At 38.9% G+C, this 24,432-nt stretch overlaps 3 protein-coding genes across 3 annotated transcripts; 2 read left to right on the forward strand and 1 right to left on the reverse strand.

Moving 5' to 3' along the window:
* Nucleotides 1-1,511: 1,511 nt before the first annotated feature.
* Nucleotides 1,512-6,403, forward strand: arl8ba (ADP-ribosylation factor-like 8Ba). Its single transcript, XM_083892755.1, has 7 exons — nt 1,512-1,698; nt 3,787-3,867; nt 4,272-4,345; nt 4,447-4,540; nt 4,657-4,724; nt 5,177-5,247; nt 5,458-6,403. Exons 1-7 carry the CDS (start codon nt 1,576-1,578, stop codon nt 5,505-5,507), a joined length of 561 nt encoding a protein of 186 aa, XP_083748881.1. The 5' UTR covers nt 1,512-1,575; the 3' UTR covers nt 5,508-6,403.
* A 1,962-nt stretch (nt 6,404-8,365) lies between these two features.
* edem1 (ER degradation enhancer, mannosidase alpha-like 1) lies at nt 8,366-15,889 on the forward strand (the record flags this gene model as incomplete). Its single annotated transcript, XM_083892767.1, has 12 exons — nt 8,366-8,871; nt 10,254-10,326; nt 10,778-10,881; nt 11,674-11,845; nt 11,995-12,178; nt 12,443-12,617; nt 13,476-13,596; nt 13,676-13,846; nt 13,951-14,024; nt 14,109-14,205; nt 15,506-15,715; nt 15,800-15,889. The coding sequence occupies 12 exons, from the start codon at nt 8,366-8,368 to the stop codon at nt 15,887-15,889; spliced, it is 1,977 nt and encodes a 658-aa protein (XP_083748893.1).
* A 3,194-nt stretch (nt 15,890-19,083) lies between these two features.
* Nucleotides 19,084-24,430, reverse strand: gnat1 (guanine nucleotide binding protein (G protein), alpha transducing activity polypeptide 1; the record flags this gene model as incomplete). Its single annotated transcript, XM_083892823.1, has 8 exons — nt 19,084-19,274; nt 19,799-19,952; nt 20,847-20,976; nt 21,074-21,202; nt 21,277-21,434; nt 22,590-22,731; nt 22,825-22,867; nt 24,325-24,430. 8 exons carry the CDS (start codon nt 24,428-24,430, stop codon nt 19,084-19,086), a joined length of 1,053 nt encoding a protein of 350 aa, XP_083748949.1.
* Between the last annotated feature and the right edge of the window lie 2 nt (nt 24,431-24,432).

Below are 24,432 nucleotides of genomic sequence, written 5' to 3' on the forward strand. Positions count from 1 at the left end.
AATAGTATTACTGCCATTCGTGGCTCAGGCCCTAACAAGTGTATTTATATATGTAATTGAATGTTGTATATAATACATATAATAATGGGATAATAATGACCAAATGTCTTATTATTACTGTTATAAAAAAACATTGGTAGCAAACATATATTATATTCTAACACCTCGCTGGCAGCTGTGCCTCAGATAAGATAAGATAGTCCTTTATTCGTCCAGCAGTGGGGAAATTTCCAGTGTTATAGCAGCAAGACAATAAAGATAAGGATAATAAATAATAAACATGCATTACCAAAAAGAGATAGAATATATAAAGTACAATATATAAAGATATTAACACTGACTATAAAAATAGGTTTAAAAATAGAATGTAGAATGTACATTATAACCGGTCTGCAGAATATACACAGTATGCACATGGTATTTATAGTGTAAGGAAACAAGGTTGAGCTATTAAATAAGGATATTAAATAAGGATATGGATATTGCACTGATGAGAAAACTACAGTATAAAAAAATGTATAGTATGTACAGTATGAAAAATGATAAATATATTGCACTTAAAAAAAATGTACATTATGAAAAAAATATATACAGTATATTACAGCTAAGAAAAATGAACAGTATATTGCACATGGAGAGTGGAGTGTGTGTGTGTGTGTGTGTGTGTGTGTGTGTGTGTGTGTGTGTGTGTGTGTGTGTTCTTGTACTTGCGGCATACTGAGGACCAATGAGGGTTTTTAACCAACAAAGTGAGGTCATTTTTACAAAGTGAGGACATTTTGGCCGGTCCTCACTTTGTTTTCATTGAAATCACTTTCTTAGGTTGCTATAACATGCTATACTCAAATTTTGGGTCAATTTTTTTTTTCCACATTTTGAACGACATACTATAGTATGATGGTTTTGTCAAATTTTGGACCAAACATTTTTGGTCAATTTTTTTTTTAAATGTTGGTCGACATAGTATAGTATGATGTTTTTGTCAATTTTTTTATTTTTATTTTTTCCAGCCCTGTCTGCTCTGGGGCTCCACCTGCAGACATTTAATGGTACTGCAACCAGTAGTTCTTTGTAGATGTCATTCATGAAGTATATATTTGTAATTGTGTTGATTTATAAAGTGGAAATGCTGGTCCTCAGTATGCAGCAAGTACAATAATGTGTGTGTGTGTGTGTGTGTGTGTGTGTGTGTGTGTGTGTGTGTGTGGTCTACTTAGAGCAGTACTTGTTGTACAGTCTAAACACAGCGACACACTGTGTTTAAAAGACTTGGGCCAAGTTTTTCATCATAACATGATATTAAGTGGGGGGGACGCATGTAATCGATTGGGGGGCCGCATGTGGGCCCCCCAATCGGGCCGCCAGTTTGAGACCCCTGATGTAAATACATAGCCATCAAAGGCTTTACCAGGTGGCGCCAGTACCTCAAAGTGCCTGCCGGGGTCGCTGTCGAGCACACACGGACTGACGGACTGATCATATGACAGCGTCCCACTTCCCTTCCTCGCTGGAAAACGCCACATCTGACAGGGAGAGTACGCGGATACGACCGTAGAAAAACACACCGACGTCGCGATGCTGGCTCTCATGAACCGGTTGCTGGACTGGTTCAAGTCTCTGTTTTGGAAGGAGGAGATGGAGCTGACGCTGGTCGGCCTCCAGTACTCGGGGAAAACAACATTTGTAAACGTGATCGCCGTAAGTCTTCTTAAGCCGCTGCCTGGCGCTAGCCACCGTGCTAGCGTAGTGCTAATGCCATTAACGCTAATAATGTGGACACTAGCAGCCAATTTGGGGTCTTTGCTGACTTAAAGTGTCCGCTTGTCGGCCCCGCAGACAGCGCAGTGTTGCTCTGTAGTGGCCGTAACATCCACAGTAGCACACCTGAGGCTAAGCCCGTGTCAACATTGAGTCACCTGGGCTAACTTGTCCCGCGGCTAGTTGGTGACTGTGTTATGAATGTTTAGCATCACACACGCAGCAGTGTTAGCGAGGACGCTAGCCTGTAATTTGCACAGTCTAAACAAAAACCTGACCCCCAACCTTAACCACAATCACTTAATCCGAATTCTAACCAGTTAATGCCCAACCGTTACCTAACCCCTAATTCAGGTCTTAATCCTAACTTTACCCATAGCCTCAGAAGTGAGGACATAAGGACTATAGTGGACATGGGAAAGCTCGGTGTTTATATCAGAGAACATCACACAGAGGGCACAAAAATGTTTTTTTTTTTTTTTTAAAAAAGGTATACATTCGCTTTGCTGTGGCTTAGATTATTATTATTTTCAAAGGTGAAACACCAGGGAGGTCACACTCAATGACATCACACGTGTCTGGGTGTGTAGTCAAACAGGATACTAATACAAACACATTGTCTATGTTATGCTTCAGCACTTATAGCCAGGTAGAATTACACATGACTGTGTCTGATTTAAGATGCTTAACGTGTGATAAAGAAGCACAGGGAGGTTGGTGCTCTGAGAGCATCTCCCTCGCTTTCTCTCTTGGGCAACTTTACAGGGATGGAGCAATTTCCATTGGCCAATCACCTACACAGCAGCAGCAGCAGCAGCAAGTGGAGGTTAACGCAGCATAATATTGGGAAACTTGAAGACTTCCTTTGCTCGTCAACAGTCTGCGGTGTTTTGACAACATCAGCTCCACCTTTGCCCAGTCAAACTGAACTTCACTGGTTGTTAGATTCAGTTTCTCTGCGTTTTGATTTGTTTCAGGTGAAAATAAGTCACGTCGGTCTATTACTTGACGTTTTACTCGGTGCACATGCTTTGGCGCACTGACAGTGAGATGATCGTCGGCCCACGAGCGTTACAAAATTCTACATGGAACTACAACCATGTTGTAGGAAGAAATATTAAGAAGCATATACCCCACTAAAAAAAAATACTTTTTTTTTATCAAATAACAGACCAATCTAGTGTTAAAATAACACGTACAGCCACTTTTTTTGTTGATTTTATGTCTATTTTATAATGCACTAAACCAAATATCTCTACAGTTCTGACTGCTGGTTACTTATAGACGTCTTAGTGCTACACAATTTAAAATGTTTTTAAATCATTATTTAAGACACTCAATCTGCATATTAATTGATAATAAGTGCTAATTTACTCTTTGATTTATAGCCATGACGTAATTACTATGTTTAAGAGAATGACTGAATCCCCAGTGACTGATTTAAAAGTCAGGTGCGTGTGGAGTTTGGTGTTGGAAACACCGGATGTACACAGGGTTGGAACAGTTTTTATTCCTTCACATTGAAGATCTGGGATAAATGTTTTGTCAGCCAGCAACACAGATTTATATATATATATATATATATATATATTTATTGCACAGTTATGTTGGGGGGGTGGTTCCTCCTTTTTCTCAGTCATAAGACTGCTGCACTCATTTTCACTTAGCTTCATCAGGTGACTCTTGCAAGTCATGTGATGTAAAATGTGTGCGCAGCAGCAGCAGCAGCAGACGGCCCTTGTTCTGCACTTTACAAAGCAGGGGGCGAGCAGAGGGAATGCTTTGTACAAATCACATTTCCTGCCTCTGCACAAGTTTAAACACACACTGAAAGCTGATATTCCTAAACACCACTGCGTCAGTCATGAACATGTTTTATTTTATTGGCTGAAATTGAAATTACTGGCTTTTTGAAAAATAATTTGATTTAATCTAATACACTTAGTTCATTTATTGTGGTCATGTGCATATTTCAAAAGTCACATAATAGTAAAGTATAATAACCATTAACTCTTCTTTTCTTTCCAGTCTGGGCATTTCAGTGAAGACATGATCCCTACAGTCGGCTTTAACATGAGGAAGGTCTCCAAAGGAAATGTCACCATCAAGGTTTACTTTGAATTTTATTTAATACTGTTGTCAAAACATTCATTATATTACACATAAAGATGTGTAATTTGGTAGCACTTTAGATTAGAGAACACACATTCACCATCAACTCGGTGCTTACTAACGTATATAAGTTGCGTACTAGCCCTTTATTTAGTAATCATTAAGCACGTATTAACACCTTATTCTACATAAGCTTATTCTACCTCTATAATGACATGAATTAAGATTTTTCCTACATAAAGGTGTTAATGCGTGATTCATATTTACTAATAAAGGGCTAGTATGCTACTTTTATGCATGTTAGTAAGCACCTAGTTAAGTGTTACCAGTAATTCTACTTATTATTGTCACTTTTATAAGCCACATTATGATGATGTTTTGCCTTTTTAATAATTGTGCAGATTTGGGATATTGGAGGGCAGCCCAGGTTCAGGAGCATGTGGGAGCGATACTGTCGGGGAGTTAACGCGATTGTGTAAGTATCCAGGTTAAGATGAGTAAGGTATGGTTTAAATGACAGGAGTGTTGCACTGCACAACCTGCAACTACATGCAAACCTCTCCGTTTGATTCTCAGGTACATGGTGGACGCAGCAGATCGAGAAAAGGTGGAGGCATCGAGAAACGAGCTTCATAATTTATTAGACAAACCTCAATTGCAAGGAATTCCCGTAAGTCTTTCCCTGAAGCGACTTGAAACTTTTCGACAATTTCTGCAAAGCAATGCGTGGGCTCTGCCGCTCATTTCCAGCTGCAGTTGCAGATTTCAGGTGTAATCTGTTCTCAGGTCTTGGTACTCGGCAACAAAAGGGACCTTCCCAGTGCTCTAGATGAAAAGCAGCTCATTGAGAAGATGTAAGTATCAAACTACAGTGCATTATCCTTGACCTATTTCATTTGATTACAACTGAGTAGACATTTTTTAATGTACTCTAGATTCTTACTTTTATGGAAATTGTTAATTTTTCCTCGCTTGGAATCTTTTTGGTTGGTTTGGTTGAAGTATTGTGTTTCTATACAATCAACCCACATCTGCTATTTTTTTTAAATTCCACATCAGTAAATATCTTCACGCTGTCGACACAAACATTTCCTCAAAACCATTTCCTGTTCATTTTCTGCAAAAAACAACCTGTCGTCATAGGTTACTGTAAGGATCTGGCGCCATCTGCTGGCGAGTTAGAAACACGTTCAGAGAGTCATGTGCCTGGGAATCCTCGGATGAAAGACGGTGATGTTTGATGTGGATGCGTTACTTACTCACCGTTTGTATTCGCTTGCACGTCTTTTTTCCCTCTTCTGTGTAGGAATCTGGCCGCTATTCAGGACAGAGAGATATGCTGCTATTCCATTTCCTGCAAAGAGAAAGACAATATTGGTAAGTTAAAGTTAAGTCACACATAAGACACATGATATTGAATTGATTAGTGCATCAGTAATGCAGTTGGTTACTGAGCAGACTTCAATTCTCGTTGTTAACATTGTTAAATTACGATTAAAACGGCAGTTTAACCAGGTTTTGTGTAGCTAAGTTTGCAGCCAATTTTGCCTGCATGTACGGAAGTGACGCTTAAACGTCTGATTTCAGACATCACGCTTCAGTGGCTCATCCAGCACTCGAAATCCCGGAGGAGCTGAAAATTCCAGACTGCGTTGGCCCACGTTACCGTCATGCCACACCCTTCGTCGCTCTGATGTACAGTCGTGTCTTCGGGTCACAGGTCACGCGCTGCACTGTTCTGCTTTGTGTCATACAATATTCTTTTCTCACTATCACACACACACACACCATGATGGTTCTTTTCCCCCCTCTCGGAACCCTGATGATGCACTACTTAAAATGTAAACCTGGTACCAAATTTGAGCATTATAATTGGGATTGTACTTAAAAGGTGACGCTGTCATTTAACTAGGAGTTGGAACCTAATTTCTCAGGCATTACTCTCTTAATCATACCCAGAGGTTGATAACACTAATCTTGGGCCTCACAATCTGAGGAGTGTTCATCACACGGTGGGATTATCATGTCAGGAGGTGGCTGATGTGGATTTTCTTTAAAAAAAAAAGAAAAAAAGCTAGATCTCGTTTTCTTCTTCCAACGGTCGCCTCTGTCATTTCCAGTTTGAGCAGGTCTGTGCAAATACCAAGCGAAATATGATTTTTACTGATGTGAGATTGTGCGCGTGTGAATATATGACTCTATTTAACAAAAAAAAAAAAAAAAAAAGACTGAATGTACTAAAAGTAAACGCTGTATGGAGTTGTGTGGTTCATGCTGGCCTCTGTTTGTAAGTAGCCTCAGTGCAACGACGTCCTTCGTGCCGCCTCGATGCTGACGGAGTGGCAGAATTTAAAGTGCCTTGTGCAGCAGTAAGCAGTGTCTCTCTCTCTCTCTCTCTCTTTCACCTCTGCGGCATATGCGAGGTGTGCCCAATGGGAAAAAAAGAGTGAAAATACACCACTTCAATACATTCAAGAAATAAAAAGGCATGCTTTTTAATTTATTACATCGTCCTGTTTGGTCTTCACTTTTTGAATACAATCATTCTGGGTATCTCACACGCCGCTGCTCATGTTTGGGATTACAGGTTAAAAGGAAACATTTATCTAGTATCTAGTAATCTAGAGTGATATATGTGGAAAATGGCTGACAAAAGAAATTAATGTATATGTTTAGTTTTATGTGCTGATACGTAACAGCTGAATCCTGTTAAAACCTTCAGAGAAGTAGTTACTTTAAACCTTAAAAAGTACTATATTTTACGTACGATAATACATCTTTTTAGAAATGTTTAATGGTATAGTTAAATCCAGCGCTTGACTATACCATCCCTCCAACCCTGGTTACTAGAAACACACAAATGTCAAATAATATTAATATTAAGTCATAGTTTTGTAAAATTAATGGATTTTAATCCACATTCTTTGCAGCCCTTTTCACAAATTGGACCAAATTACCCATATGGGAAATTTAAAATGGACACAGCAGCACAAAGGTTTACAACAAAAGGTAATAAGAATTGAAATGAATAGAACAATTGTAGGAGAAAGGTGAATAGAAATATTACAGTCTTTTGGGATTGGTTTATCCAACCTTAAATAATAACTGACCAATAAAGCCACAATTTGAATAACGGAAGCAACATTTCTCATCGTAAACATCTGCGCGACCTCCACGTTCGAGTCATCAGTTTCTCGATTCAGCTTTACCGCTGTCAAGAAAACAGGTGACGAATAAACAAACAGGAAACACAGTCAAGCTGGGGGTTTCTGTGTCACTTTCACAATAAAGCGTAATGTCTTTCATACTGGTGGGTGATGGATTTTTTTTTTTTTTTTTAATTCCCCCTTTCACACCACTTAACACGACTAACCACAAAACCACATCAAAACATGTCGCTTTCGTATGAAATAAGATGGAATTCAAGAGGAAATCATAGCATTTGTTTACATCCTTAACAAATTAAAGTTGCATTATGTAATAAATCTAAATCAACTGGCCGTAAAATCCTCCTAATATGTCACAGAGACTCAGGAATAATGTTCATATAACAAACTGAACTCACCAACAACAACAGTACAGACAAAATATTTGCATTAAAAAAAATATTTTGCAGACTGCAAATTATGTTTATGTTTTGAAATCATGTTTTGGCATGTGGCGCCACCTACCGCCGTCTACCAATCATTGCAGTCGGTAGAGTCTCAGCTGCCGAGCAACCACGGGTTGCCAGTTAAGTCAGAAAACGAAACCTAAAAGACCTCGCTATTTTGAATTTGAATGTAGTGACTGTTTTTGTCCACATTCTTACATATGGCACGTTTAATTAATGTATTTTTTTTAAATAATTAATTTCAAAAAAAAAATTAATAATTAATTTCCATCCAATCCAACTTTATGTGTAAAGCACTTTAAAACAACAACAGTGCTGTACATCATAAATAAATAAATAATACAAAAAATAATAAATACAAACATGTGACCTAATAGACCTAAGAAATGTCAAATTTCGACAAATTAATCACAATACCACGCAAAACTTCACGTCAATCCAGAAGAATTTAACACGACGAATTTCCCAGAATAAATGTAAAATAGTCCCAGTGTCACAAAATCATACAAAGATCATGTTTTTTTGAAAGAAAGCGGTTGTGTCTGTTTTCTATTGGCGCACAAGTTGAACGAAGACACGTCACGGATGCCACGAGACGCACCCTCGGTGACGGACGTGCCCGCAGCCAATCAGCGGCCTCGCTTTTTGAATGACGACGCAGAACGTGGGCGGGGCTAGTTTGTTGACAGGAAGCGTGTGAAAGCCACCGTAGTCAGTCAGTCAGTCAGTCAGTCGGAACTCGAACCACCACCAGCAGTGGTTTGTGTTCTAAACCTGTGAAACTGATTTCGCCCGTAGCAGCTGACGGCAGTTCCCATTCGCCCATGCCCTCGCTGCTGTGCGAACTTAAACTATGCTCTGTAAGACCGAGCCAGGGCAAAGATGCAATGGAGGTCAATAGTGGTCGGTCTGGTCGTGCTGAGACTCTCCCTCAGCTGTGTGCTGTGGCTCGCTTTCGGACTGGGACCTAACGTGAGCTGCGGCTTCAACTTCCCGCTCGGGTTCAACCTGGGCAAGTTGGACCTGCTGTTCCGGGACGGGAAGGGAACCGACCAGCGGAGCAACTCGTGGTCGCAGCGCATACGCGGACACGGCTATGACGAGGCGGCGAGTACATGGGCACAGGTGGCGGCGGCGGCGGCGGAGGAGGCGGAGGAGGCGGACGACGGGGACTCACCCAAGCGGTCCTACCTGAGCTTCTTCGACGGCAACAAGGACGAGTACGCGCGGCGCTACAGCTCCTTCCCCGACACGCTGAAGACCAAAATGAGAGCCATGGCCAAGGAAATGTTCTACTTCGGATACGACAATTACATGAAATACGCCTTTCCCGAGGACGAGCTGAACCCCATTGACTGTGAAGGACGGGGGCCGGACGTGCTCAATCCGTGAGTACGATGGCGATTAAGGGACGATATTTATACACGATATGGTTCGATACTTTGTCTGATACCGATATCGCAATACATAGAGAAACAATACAGTCTAGGTCCATACTAGAGCTGAAACGATTAATCGATTATTCATCTTTTACTAAATTAATCGCGAACTATTTTGAAGTTTTTTTCATGATAAAAACAAGATTTCTGATTGTTTTAGCTTCTTAAAAATTAATATTTTCTTGGTTTCTTTGCTCCACATAAACAAAGAAATCATTAGGGTTTGTGAACAAAGCAAGACTTTCGAGGACATTGTCATTTCCAGCTTTGACAAACACCGATCAATGTTTTTTTTTTTACATTTTATTACATTTTATGACCAAACGTTTCACCGAGAAAATAATCGACAACGAAAATAATCGTTAAATGCAGCTCTAGTGTGGAAAAGTGTGTTTTCAGACAAATAGAAGTAATCTGCCTCCATACTCACATATGTCACATGAGCATTCATGCTGGTGTCAACAGCTGTTAATTATCACCTCTGCAGTTGTTTGCTCAGGTTCCAGAGATGTGTTTTTAACCACATGTGATGGTGAAACATGTGATGTAAAACAAGGATTATATTTAGGAGACTAACGACACAATTAAACTGTAATTTGAAGTAGTTAGTCGGAGTTTTCCAAGCAGAATAAACATCAAAACGCAGGATAATGTGGACGACCGTACACGAGCATAGACTGTGATACCAAAAAAATGGACAGAGTTTGTTTTGGTTTCCTCAAACTCTGTTGGTTGGAGAAAGGACTTGGTTTGAATGGAAGTCTTCTTCCCACTCGATTTACATACAACAAGTATGTTCCTGTTTAGAGGAAATTTGACAATAATAAAGCACGGTGCAAGGTTGTCTAGGCAGCACCAGTGTGGTTTGCAGGTGACACCTGTGAACTTCTGCCAATGTGCAAATCGTGCGGCTTCAAAACCGGAGTTCAGATCGTCATGGGTGACCGGCTGCCACTTGTATACGTGCGTCATTCAAAGCTGCTGTGCACTTGGGTTATCTTATTACTGTCCCCTTTGCGCTTGTTTGCATCTATTTTGCAATCAAATAAGCCAGTAAGTAGTGTAACAGTACTGCTGTCTCTGTGTTTAACTGAAACCTAGTACCCGACACTGACGAACACATTTCCATTATATGGAATATTATGGAAATATTATAGCCCAAGGTAATATCATCCAAAAACTAGTTTGGTCTGCCCTACAGTCAGACGTATGTACAGTATATCCTGCCGATACTAGTGCGAGATACTACTATAGTAAGCGTTTTTCTGTGGTCTGGTGATTATTTTCTGATGACACAACTGCTCCTGTTTTGATCACTGTTTTTATTTCAGGTCCAACATCAACATAAACGATGTCTTGGGGAACTACTCTCTGACACTGATCGACACCTTAGACACCCTGTTGGTAAGCGTAAGCTTACACTTCTACGTCTGACTTGTTCTTCATTGTGGCTTGAAAAGAACATTGAAAAGTGCATATTTGAAGCACTAAAATACCATTTGTTTCTGGAAGATTAACATTACAAAAAGTGTCATAAGGAGCTTAAAGTGCTTTACATTCAGTGGAACAGTGGCGAAGGCTTCCTCTGACATTTTGACAATGAGCAAATTAAGTGGAGCAAATCTTTTTAAACATGTGTGTAGGTGTGAGTCTGGGTGTGTGACAAATTGAGGTGTGTAATGTCTCACGTCCAAGTGAAACAAAAACAATAATAACATGTCGGTATGAACGATGATGGCTATTATTTCAGGAAGAATACTTTGCGTTAACAGTTTGCTTTCTTCTTCTTTGTCACCGTGACTGACTGTTCTACTTTGTGTGACTTATGTATACAAAATGTGGCCTTTCCCTCCAGGTGCTCGGCAACGTGACCGAGTTCCAGAGAGCCGTCAAGCTGGTTATAGATACCGTATCTTTTGACAAGGACTCGACGGTGCAGGTTTTCGAGGCCAACATCCGGTACGAATGTCGCCGCTGTTATTCTCTGTGTCAAAGAAGTGTCGATCCAGAAGTTGATCGAACTAAAAATCACGTTTAAAGTGTGTCAACGTGGTCTTGTTTTTCCACAACAAATGTTTTGACTCGATCCATAACTAAATATGTCCATTTTAAAAGGACAGATGACTGCATCCCCATTCCTACAATACTTTACATGTGAATAAAGTCGTTTCAGATGCACGTGTTTAAAATAAAGTAAGAAAAGCAACAATGCATTATGCCTGATCGTTAAACTGTGAATGCATGATTAAATGAATATGCTATACACTACCGTTCAAAAGTTTGGGGTCACCTATACATTTTTTGTGTGTTTTCCATTAAAAGTCACACTTTTATTCATCAAAAGAGTTGCAAAATGAATAGAAAATATAGTCAAGACATTGACAAGATGAGAAATAATGATTTTTAGAACCAGCAAACCTGTTGACAGCTGTGCTAAGATAATTTCACAAGGGTTTTCCCTATATAATAGCCTTTAGTCGCCATTAGCAAACACAATGTACCATTAGAGCACTGTAAATGGGCCTCTATACACCTATGTACATATTCCATTAAAAAACTAGCTAGAATCGTCGTTTACCACATTAACAATGTATAGAGTGTATTTCTGATTCATTTAATGTTATATTCATTGAAAAAATAGTGTTTTTCCTTAAAAAAATAAGGACATTTCTAAGTGAGCGCAAACTTTTGAACGGCACATTTTTTATGATTGTTGTTGTTCATGTTTGTGTGTGCCATCACTCTGTGAAGGATCTTGGGCAGCCTTATCTCCGCTCATATCCTGCTGACCGACCCAAAGCATCCGTTTGGCGAGGTGGGCTTTGAAGGCTACGACAACGAGCTGCTCCACTTGGCTCACGACCTGGCCGTGCGCTTACTGCCGGCCTTTGAGAACACCAGCACGGGCATTCCTTACCCCAGGGTGAGTGAGTGATGCTGCTGTGGCCACAAGTTTACAGGGTGTATTACACAAGTAAACCTGCAAGTGTGTACGCGCAAGCTTTTGTTTTACCTGCTCGTAATGATCGTCTTTAGTGACTTCGTACAAAACCGTCTCTATCTCAAACGCAGGTAAACTTGAAGACTGGCGTCCCCTCTGACAGCGTCAACGAGACTTGTACTGCAGGAGCCGGCTCCCTGCTGGTGGAGTTTGGGATTCTGAGTCGCTTAATTGGGGATTCCACGTTTGAATGGGTAGCCAGGCGAGCTGTGAGAGCTCTGTGGAACCTGAGGAGCAACAAAACCGGTCTGTTAGGTGCGTGAATAGCAGTCTATCCACTTCTTTTCTTGCAATGAAGTAAAACCAAACGGACTTTAGCTTAAAATGGGTGCATTTATGCGGCAAATACACAAATATACTCTTTGCAAAGTGTTATGTGGAAGTGGGACACATCATAAATAATATAATGACCGCAAATATCTTCAGATAAATGCAGAGAACGGAGTTTCTGTTCCTACCTAGCTTGTAGATACGGTGCCTAGAGTTCATCTGTTAAATTACACTGATTTCTGTCCCCAGGGAATGTTGTTAACATCCAGACAGGCCAGTGGGTTGGCAAGCAGAGCGGCCTCGGAGCTGGTATGGACTCGTTCTACGAGTATTTGCTCAAGTCGTACATCCTTTTCGGTGAGAAAGAGGACTACAGGATGTTTCAAGCCTCTTACGAGAGCATCCAGAACCACATGCGGAGAGGGTGAGTTCCTGCACTGAAGAACAAAGTGACAAAGTAGATGTTAATTTGCTAGACAAAGTTAAAATGGCTGTTTTCCCTCTCTGCAGTGTGTGGAAGTTTGAGTTTGAGTGTGGTAGGGGGCGGCCAACAGTATAAGCACAATTGTGCTCTGTGGTTATTTATACACGAGTGTAGTCACGATCCAGCGACGGTTCTAAAAAGATTATAATAAGATTGAAACGGTGTGCATTTAAACCATAGGTAGATGCACTACCGTTCAAAAGTTTGGGCTGCAAAATAAATAGAAAATATAGTCAAGACATTGACAAGATTAGAAATAATGATTTTTAGAACCAGCAAAACTGTTTTCAGCTGTGCTAACATCATTGCACAAGGGTTTTCTAATCATCCAATAGTCTTCTAACGCCATTAGCAAACACAATGTACCATTAGAACACTGGAAATGGGCCTCTATACACCTATGTACATCTTAAGTAATATTATTATATGTAATACAGTGCTTTTCCTTCAAAAATAAGGCCATTTCTAAGTGACCCCAAACCTTTGAACAGTAGTGTAATAGGGAAATAGGGCATTTAATACAAAATGACACAATAACTAATGGTGAAGGTGGTGCTATTTTATTATTAGCCGCTTATTTGCTAATTTGGATGTAAAATTGTCACTTTATTTAAGCAATACTTAACTACCGATTTGAATAGATGATTGAAAACAACCAAATTATTTGGCTTACCTGTGACTGTGCAGCTGCCGTCCTAAAGAAACAAGAAACAAGAAACAGAGAGTTAGTGAGAGAGTGTCTTTTCATCATAATATGACATCATATATAAACTGTGTTTGCTTGTGTTTATTTACCAGGAGAGAGTCCTGTAACGAAGGAGACGGCGACCCTCCTCTCTACGTCAACGTGAACATGTTCAGCGGCGAAATCATGAACACGTGGATCGACTCGCTGCAGGCCTTCTTTCCCGGGCTGCAGGTGAGATTGTGCACTTTCACTTTGTAGGAGATTAAAAGGGTCACAACTAAAAAAGAAAGCCTTGTGTCCTGTGCCCTAGGTGCTGAGTGGTGATGTAGATAATGCCATCTGCCTGCATGCCTTCTACTACGCCATCTGGAAACGCTTTGGGGCTTTGCCAGAGAGATACAACTGGCAGCTGCAGGCTCCTGATGTGCTCTTTTATCCCTTAAGACCAGAGCTGGTGGAGTCGACTTATCTGCTGTACCAGGTAACACCGCTGATGTTTCTGCTGCTGCTGCTGCTGCTGCTGCTGCTGAGACACAGACACGATGATTGTTAACCGCTCACGTATTTTAACTTTATGCTCTACAGGCGACCAAAAACCCGTTCTATTTGCACGTCGGGATGGATATTCTGCAGAGCCTTGAGAAAAATGCCAAAGTCAGGTATTATTCATATATATTGTGGCGTTTTACAGTGTGAGCCGACGTCGTTTATACGCTGTGAGCTGAGCCGTGTTCTGTGCACAGGTGTGGTTACGCCACTCTTCACCACGTTGTCGACAAATCCAAAGAGGATCGCATGGAGAGCTTCTTCCTCAGCGAGACCTGCAAATACCTTTACCTTGTAAGTTACAGCTACAGCATGAGATCTGTTTAAGTTGTACAGCGAGAAGACACGATATAAGACCATAATATTACAGTAAATAAGGTCAAGTTGCATTGTGATAATTGCAGTACAAGATATTGTATGTTCTCTTTTCTTGGAAATAAGATTAAATATGTCAAACAGAGATCTTTAAACTCGATTACTGGAAATAAAATAACTCAAATCAGATGAAAGATATATGTATTTACAAATTAAAATTAAAATATGTTTCCAGCATTCTTTAAATACATAGTACAAAGTAACAGAACCTTTCATTTTGGTTGTTTAAATGACGTCATTTGCTTTTTACCATCTCTAATATAATTTCCCCTAATTATATATATATATATATATATATATATATATATATATATATATATACATACATACATATGTATGTGTGTATACATACATATGTATGTGTGTATATATATATATATATATATATATATATACATACATATGTATGTGTGTGTATATATATATATATGTGTATATACGTATATATATATACATGCATACATACATATATATATATATATATATATATATATACATACATGCATACATACACACATATATATGTGTGTGTATGTATGCATGTATATATGTATATATATATATACATACATACATACATACATATGTATATATATATATATATATATGTTCACACATACACACAATTCCCCCGACCTCAACCATGTCTTTTGTTATTCCGCTTTTTTTTTTGAGAGACCCCTAGTGGCAGTATTGACATATTGTCCCTTCAAAACTGGAAAATTGGTGAATAATACATTTTCGTAAAAACAAACGTCAATGAGATTCAAACCATTGTGGTGATTATCTCCACATGACTCTCTGTTTCTCAGTATAGCGCCGCACACAGGAAGTGAATTCATTTTCTATCAAGACAGACGGAGGCAACGGCAACATTGCGCTAGTAAGACGAGCTGAGCCTGCAAACAGGTCGGGGTGTGACTGGAAACACAAAGAAGCGCCTGCAAGAAGTGAATTTTACTGCTAAAAAACAGGTAGTTTGGCTGTTTGATGGCATTAAAGCTTTGTGCCCATACCTGCCCTGTCTGCTGCTGGTCTGATAGTATTGCTTCACAGACCAAGAAGACCAAAGAGGCAGAATATCATCAACAACAAGAAAGAACAACATAAGCTTCAAACACAGAAATTTAAATAAGTGTAGTCAGAAAAGGCCCAACCTCTTATTTGCCGTCACATAAATAACATATTTTTCTGTGTGTGTGTGTTTTTTTTATTGCAGTTATTTGACGAGGACAACCCGCTTCACAAATCTGACAACAAGTACATCTTCACTACAGAGGGCCACGTCGTGCCTATAGACCAACGCTTCAGGGAGAAACAGTGGGACGACATGATTCCGTGTGAGGAGGGGGCGCTGGCTGAACGAGAGCCAAACGCACAACAACCGCCGTCGCCGCCGCCGTTGCCGCCGCTCAGCAACAGCAGCAATGTGAGAATGAAAAGTCATTGTACAACACTTTGTTGTGTTGTGTTGTCTGACTCGTTTCTGACTTCTTTGTCGCTCGTCCTGCAGTGTAACAGGATCCCGGAGGAGCGACGGTACACTCTGCCGCTGAAGAGCGTCTACATGAAGCAGATCGATCACATGGTGGGACTGTTTTGAGAGAGAGAGAATGAAGCTGTGCCTTCAGTTTTTTCCGCTCCCTCCTGAGGCAGAAAGGTTTACAAGAGACCAAACTGCCTCGTCTCTTCAGCTGCTTAGAATCCAAACGGGGGGGGGGGGGGGGACTGACACTAAAGGAAACCTGAGAAAGCCGTTTGTTTTCATTGCTGTATCGATATAAGGTTCTCTGGGTGTGTGAGCGCGTCGCCAACAACGGCAGAAACGACGGTTCCTGCTCGAAGACGACGAGGAGACGGTGTGTGTTTTTTTGTTTTTTTTTTAGAATTACTCCGTGTGCGTGTGCATATACTTTTGTGCGAATGTGACAGCGAAGCTGTGAATAATCCACTTGTGTTTAAGGGAACAGTGCCATCTAGTAGCCACACATTATGTCAAATGTATTGCCTATAAAAACTCACCTCGAGTTCATTGTCTGAACGCGACGAACTCAACACGACTGCGTCGTCGCTGTTCTATAAGGGCTACGTATCAATAGGTGACGCCTCTTTTAAACGCACTCTAATGCATTTTTTTAGTGCCTATAGGAACTTTTTTGGGGAGGTCTTTTGTCTTTTTTTGCAGACCTGAGGCTAGTTTGTCCAAAATGTCTCACTTTAGAACAAAAATGAACAATAATCAAACTTAGTTTAGTTTCTAAATGTCTTATAAAAGGGCAAACAAACGTGCCATCAGTCTCTGTGTGTGTGTGTGTGTGTGTACTTTAGGACCTTTTGCTAGCGTCTACATTGACCTTGCGAGGACCAGCCGTCCTCATGGAGACCAAAAACCTGGTCCTAAATGAGGCAGAATGTGATTTTTCTGAGGAGCTGGTTAAGATTAGGGCTGAGATTTGAATTGTGGTTTGGTAAAAGTTAGGGTTTAGACTTTACTGTTTATGGAAGCTGTGCAAACCTGTGTGTTTGTGTGTGTGTGTGTGTGTGAGGTTAAGGAAGACTTTCTGTTTTTAAAGTGCCTTCAAATGATCGTGGTCTTTCTCGTTGCTGTACAGTGCAAATTAGTTGTGGTTAATTTTGTATTATTTGGAGTATTTTTTTTTTATTATAGGCTAATGACAGAAATGCACAATCGGGTCAATCCATAATATAATGTGTCTGTGACAGTTTTTACATCATCCTTTTTGACGAAACAAGCCATAAAACTATTTTTTTTTAAAAATGTAATACTGTTATTATTTTATTGTCAGACGTACTCGTTTGATTTATTCTTCTTTTTTGCGTCATATTAATTAATTGATTGATTGATTGATTGATTAATTAATTAATTAATTAATTAATAAATAAAATAAATAATTGATTAAATAAATAATTAAATAATTAATTAATACTGTAAGTAATTAAATAGTTATTTACAATGTGTTGTTAATTAATTAATGAATCAATTAATTAATTAATTAATTAATTAACTAACTAAGCAATTAAGTCATTTATTATTTACAATATGTTGTTAATTAATTAAATAATTTGCTAACTAAGCAATTAAGTCATTAATTAATTTCAATGTGTTTTTAATTAATTAATTAATTAATTAATTAATTATCGTGTGGTGACAACTCAGGGGTTTCAAGGAAAAAAATGGAAAGCAATAAAAGCTTTCGTTTTTTTTTAAGTGTCTCTTACAGCATTAGGTATTTATATTGCAAATGCATCAGCTTGTTAATCTAAAATCGAGGGGAATAATGTCGCCTGAACTGAAGTCCAGTTTCTGTGGATATTCACACTATCTGGTGCCTGACTGTCTGGTTCTCCGTTTACCAAAATCCTTAACGTTTGCTTTGTAAGGGCTGCTGAAACAACTTCACATGGTTGCAATCACATTTTTCCCATATCCACCCACATTTTTCTCAGATTATCATTATTATTATTGTTCAACATTTTGGTAAATGTGTTTTTTTTTATTTAAAGAGTTACAGGAGAAGATCTATGACACAAAGGTTGCATGCATATCACAAAACGTTAGTAATAATAGTGTTTCACAAAGGTTTGTTGCTCATAAAGTGCAGATAATCGTCTCTCATGTACACTCGGTCAGATGTTTGCTAGTGTTAGCTTTCATTAGTAGCTCCAGACTCACAAACGCATCGGTGCAATAAAGTGCTAAACTTCTTTAACTTTGTGGGCATTTATCGAACAAAACACATTTGTAAATTAGGGCTGAGACTAATGATTGTTTTTCATAATCCAGTCAGAAAAAAATCCATCAGTGTTTTCCAAACCTGGAGATGATGATGATGGTCTTTGTTATATGGAGCAAAGAAACCTGAAAACAGTCACATTTAAGAAGCGATGGAGTAATAAAATGTTTTCTAATCTAACTCCTGACAAGAATGCAAAAAAAAAAAAAACTAAACAATTTGTTTAATCTTAAATAATAAATGAGAGATAATGAACAAGTCAATGCTGCGTTGCCTTTTTATTTGTGAAAAAATGGAAAATACTCAGTCGTCTACTGAAGCTTTAATGGATTTTTAACAAAGGTTTTTACAGCTTTCTGTTCAGGATTATTATTATTATTATTATTATTATTATTCTATACTGTAGTCGCTCAAAGGCTTCCTCCGTCATCGTTTAAATAGTCAACACGGTGTCGCCGCGCTCCACGAGCTGAGAAATCACTTTTTAAATTATTTACAACGGCCCTTTTTTCAACTACAGTTACATTTTCTACCTCTTCCCTCACAAATTATTCATCATTTCCTGCTCGAATTGTCTCAAAACTGCTCTGAAATAAAGCTTCTAGTGTTCAAGTGCGTCTTGTTTCTTTGGCGGTTTCACTGACCAGTAACTGGAGCAAAGAGATCTATTCACCATCGTACTTACGTCAGAGTCGTCCCTACGCTGACTGAAGCTTTTTTTTGACGTTTTTAACTACAGATTTGCAAACTTCACGAAACTCTCCTGGTGTCGGCTGACCTCGAGTCTTTTTGTCAAATCTACAAGTTTGAAATTACGGTTTGCAAAAAAAAAAATAGGTGATTTTTAGGGGACGAGTTTCTCCCCTCAGTTTCAATCGAGGAAGGGATTAGTGGATTAGTGGAAGGTGACGGGTGCTGCAGCTCCCTGTGAACACAAGGAAAGTCACGCTGGTTTATTCAGTCCAACAGTTTGTGAGATTCCGATTATTCGTGCGCTTTAAAACTCACACCCACCGTCTGCGAGGGTTCCTCAGCGCGGCTCTTAGAAGAGGCCGCAGTCTTTGAGGTTTTCCTTGATGATGATGTCGGTGACGGCGTCGAACACAAACTTGACGTTCTCCGTGTCTGTGGCACACGTCATGTGAGAGTAGACCTCTTTCACGTCGCGCCTCAAGTTCAGGTCCAGGAACTGCACTTTGATGTAGTTACCGGCGTCTTCGTAGGTGTTTGGTCCTGAGTTAAAAAAAGAAAAAGAAAGAAAAGAACACATTTATGAAGCTTCGGCCCATCCTTACTTCCAGGCACTTACCCTTCAAAACCCGTGTCAAGGTGTTTAACTCATGTGTACGTCCGGCCGGGCCCCTACTGCCCCTGATCTGCAGCGACTGCGCCGAAATGACCGAACCACGATCGGGTGGATCTGTGGTGTCAAACCACAGGATGAGGCACCATCTGCTAGTCTACATTCTAAACTAGGTGTTGCAGACATCTCCTCAGTGCTGCGGTCACGTCGTCTCCGGTGGTACGGACACGTGGAAAGAGCCAGTGGCTGCATCAACACTATCACAAAACTGCAGTTACCGGGCAACAGAGGTCGTGGTAGACCAAAGAAATCTTGGATTGAGTGCGTAAAGAAGACTGGCCGACTGCTGCCGACCCCTGCGTCAGGGAACCCCGCAGCAGTATAATCTAATACTGGATACTACTACTACTTTTCAGTTTCTCGGATTAAACCTTTATTTACACGTGGACCTCACCGTCGTAGTCGGGGAAACACATGCTGAGGTGAGCTTTCTTGATCTTCTCCACGAACACGTCTTTCTTGTTGAGGAAAAGTACGATGGACGTGGTGGCAAAGTAACGGTGGTTACAGATACTGTTGAACAAGTGCAGACTCTCGTGCATTCGGTTCTGAAGGGAAAAACGAGAAGAGCCGGCGAGAAACAAGCAAAACTGGCTTTAGGGTGTAAAGAAAAGAGAGCATTTTAAAAAATAAAACAGCATGAATTCTGAGACTAAAGTCAGAATTCTGGGGGGGGGGGGGAGTCAGAATTGTGAGATTAAGGGAAAGTTCGAATTGTGATATTAAGGAAGAATTACAATTGCAGGATAAAGGAAGTCAGAACTCTCAGGGAAAAATTGTCTGAATTCTGAGATTACGTAAAAGTCAGAATTCTGAGATTAAATAAAAGTCAGAATTCTGAGGATTACGAAAAAATTCGAATTCTGTGAGAAAAAAGTAAAAATTGTGAGATTAAGGAAAAATCTGAATTGTGAGATTAAGGAAAAATTACAATTGCAGGATTAAGGAAGTCAGAATTCTGAGGGAAAAAATTTCACAATTCTGAGATTAAGTAAAAGTCAGAATTCCGAGATTACGGAAAAATTTGAATTCTGAGAGAAAAAAGTCAAAATTGTGAGATTAAGGAAAAATCTGAATTGTGAGATTAAGGAAAAATTACAATTGCAGGATTAAGGAAGTCAGAATTCTGATGAAAAAAAGACAGAATTGTGAGATTAAGAAAAAGTCAGAATTGTGAGATTAATGAAAAATCAGAATTCCGAGGGAAAAATTAGAAATCTGAGATTAAGGAAAGGAAAAATCTGAATTCTTTCTTTCTTTCTTTCTTTCTTTCTTTCTTTCTTTCTTTCTTTCTTTCTTTCTTTCTTTCTTTCTTTCTTTCTTTCTTTCTTTCTTCTTTCTACATGTGGCCATACTACACTTGTGTACAAAATAAAAAAGGACGGAGGAAGACTCAGATTATTAATTCAGATTATATTATTATCATCCAACAGTCTTCGTACCACTTCATCGTCTTCCACCAGCACCATGTCGTAGGCACTCAGAGCAGCGATGAAGATGATACAGGTCACACCTTCGAAACAGTGAATCCACTTCTTCCTCTCTGACCTCTGTCCGCCCACATCAAACATCCTGTGTGGACGACACATGTTCCTGTTATTATGACTCAAACCTGATGATAAAACACGGACATAAATGCTTCTCTGACACGAACGCAGCACGGATTCACCTGAAATTCAGATCTTTCAAACCAAACTGGGTCTCGATGATACCGGTCGTCTTCACTCGTGATCGCAGCACGTCCTGCTCGGTGGGGACGTAGCCCGGGAGGATCAGTCGCTCCAGGTCGTTCAGGTAACTGGAGGAGGAAATCAGCGTCAGTCACGAAGAGTTTGTAACCGCCCTAAATCTGAGCCTGGCTGATTTTCTCACTATCCAGCAGAGTCGTTGAGCTGATATTCAGACGCTCTGTCGAAGCAGGCCTGGATGCCCGAGTCCTTCCACAGACGCAGAATGATATCCGACAGCTCTTTGGGCATGGTGCCTTCCTCGATGGTGTCTGCGATGTGAATCAGTTTCCTGGCGTCGTCCTGTGATGTGAACACGGGAAGTCACAATACAGCAATAAACACATAAATGTACATATGTGTGTGTGTGTGTGTTCTTGTACTTGCGGCATACTGAGGACCAGTGAGGGTTTTTAACCAACAAAGTGAGGTCATTTTTACAGAGTGAGGACATTTTGGCCGGTCCTCACTTTGTTTTCATTGAAATCTCTTCCTTAGGTTGCTATAACATGCTATACTCAATTTGTCAAAAAAAAAAATCGAATTTTGGACGACATAGTATAGTATGACTTTTTTTGTCAAATTTTGGACCAAAATGTTTTTTAAAAAAAAAAATGTTTTTCAAATTTTGGACGACATAGTATAAGTATGATGTTTTTGTCAAATTTTGGACCAAAATGTTTTTTCAAAATGTTTTTTTCAAAAAATGTTTTTGGTCCAAAATTTGACAAAAACATCATACTTATACTATGTCGACCAAAATAAAAAAAATTTTTTTACCAAAAATGTTTGGTCCAAAATTAAAAAAAACTTTTTTTTCAAAAAATGTTTTTTTCAAAAAATGTTTTTTTCAAAAAATGTTTTTTTCAAAAAATGTTTTTTTCAAAAAATGTTTTTTTCAAAAAATGTTTTTTTCAAAAAATGTTTTTTTCAAAAAATGTTTTTTTCAAAAAATGTTTTTTTCAAAAAATGTTTTTTTCAAAAAATGTTTTTTTCAAAAAATGTTTTTTTCAAAAAATGTTTTTTTCAAAAAATGTTTTTTTCAAAAAATGTTTTTTTCAAAAAATGTTTTTTTCAAAAAATGTTTTTTTCAAAAAATGTTTTTTTCAAAAAATGTTTTTTTCAAAAAATGTTTTTTTCAAAAAATGTTTTTTTCAAAAAATGTTTTTTTCAAAAAATGTTTTTGTCAAATTTTGGACCAAAATTTTTTTGTCAAATTTTGGACCAAAAATTTTAAATAAAAAAAAAAATCGAAAAAGTTTTCCAGCCCTTTTTGCTCTGGGGCTCCACCTGCAGACATTTTTTGGTACTGCAACCAGTCGTTCTTTGTAGATGTCATTCACAAAGTAGATATTTGTTTATTTATAAAGTGGAAATGCTGGTCCTCACTTTGTCAGAAACCCAGTCCTCAGTATGTGTGTGTATGTGTGTGTGTGTGTGCGTGTGTGTTGTTGTTACCTGCTGGTCAGAGTGGCCATAGTTCATATTCAGGGTGCCCATGGCCTTCACGATGGCCATCATTGACTGCAGAGTGTTGCTGTAGATGATGGTGATGAACTCCAAGGATTCTTCAAGTGAGTAACCGTCCTGATGGATAATTCTGTGGAGAAAATACACCGTTATAATAACAACTTATTGTATTATTTTAAGCCAAAAAATACCAAGTTTCCAAGTAAAAGGGTTCGTTTCTTACTTCATCTGTTTGACAATTGTACTTTTGCCTGATTCTCCCGCACCTGTGTTCAAAGGAAGGAAAACATGGATTAATAAATAGATCTGTGCTTTTATTCCCAACTGTAAAAATTGATTCTTTATTTAATGGGGATCTATCTATCTATCTATCTATCTATCTATCTATCTATCTATCTATCTATCTATCTATCTATCTATCTATCTATCTATCTATCTATCTATCTATCTATCTATCTATCTATCTATCTATCTATCTATCTATCTATCTATAGCAGGTAATAAGACAACACTTCTTCTTACTTCAGGTCTAAACTTGTTCAAACAATGAGTGGATATAATAATATCAGAAACATCCCCATGTTACAATCCTAAAAATTCACATTTCTGAGCTTAGTTTATATTATTATAACAAACAATAGAATATAATTAAAATTGTAAAGTTGTATGTCGCTGTTTGCGTTCATATTGCAACTCTAACCCTATACTGTACAGTCTGCTGTCAAGACATCGGTGAACACACTTTACTTATCTTTAAATAACGAATAAATAGGTCATAGAGCTGCGGCTATCGATTATTTTTATAATCGATTAATCTGGTCCATAAAATGTCAAAACTCTTTAAAAAATGTTGATCAGTGTTTGTTCTCAAATGTCTTGTTTTGTCCACAAATCAAAATGATTCACTTTTAATGACTTCTTCATTATGTGGAGCAAAGAAATTAAGAAAATGTTCACATTTAAGAAGCTAAAACGATCAGAAATCTTGTTTTAATCATGAAAAAAAAGCTTCAAACTGATGAATTGTTTCAGCTCTAACAGGTAAATAAATAAATAAATAATAATGAATGAAATAAACGACTAAGATTGTGATACATGTTGTAGACGTGGAGACTTGGGTTGGTCAGTCACGTATCCTTGTCCTTCATGGTTAAGCCCTCTGTGTTTCAGGATTAGTGAGGGATTGAGGTTATGTGATTAATAAAGTGTCTCAGCAGACACTGATTATACTGAAGTATGTGTCCGCTGTTTTAATTCTGCTTCCATGAGTTAACAAAATAACCAACTACACATAACTAAGAACTGATATGCCTTTTTAATGACTATGTTTTAAAGGTGCATTATGTAATAAATCTAAAGCAAATGGCCGTAAAATCCTCCTAATGTGTCACAGAGACTCAGGAATAATGTTCATATAACAAACTGAACAGCCAAAATATTTGCATTAAAAAAAATATTTTGCAGACTGCAAATCATGTTTTGGCATGTGGCGCCACCTACCGCCGTCTACCAATCATTGCAGTCAGTAGAGTCTTAGCTGCCGAGCAACCACGGGTTTGCCAGTTAGGTCAGAAAAAAGGAAACCTAAAAGACCTCGGTATTTTGAAATTGAACGCAGTGACCGTTTTTGGCCACATTCTTACATATGGCGCCTTTAAATGAATAAATAGGAAATTAGGAAGTATATAAGGAAGTATCAGAGGCAGCTTCTGAGCGTCTTTACCCAGCAGCAGCAGCTTCACAGTCCTCGCCTCCTTGTCTCCGTCCTCCTTCAGCTTCTTCTCCAGCTCTCTGGAGCGTTTCTCCTCGGCGCTTGCTCCAGCCCCCATCT

Source organism: Microchirus variegatus (genome assembly GCF_963457635.1).
Source record: "Microchirus variegatus genome assembly, chromosome: 7".
Taxonomy (NCBI): Eukaryota; Metazoa; Chordata; class Actinopteri; order Pleuronectiformes; family Soleidae; genus Microchirus; species Microchirus variegatus.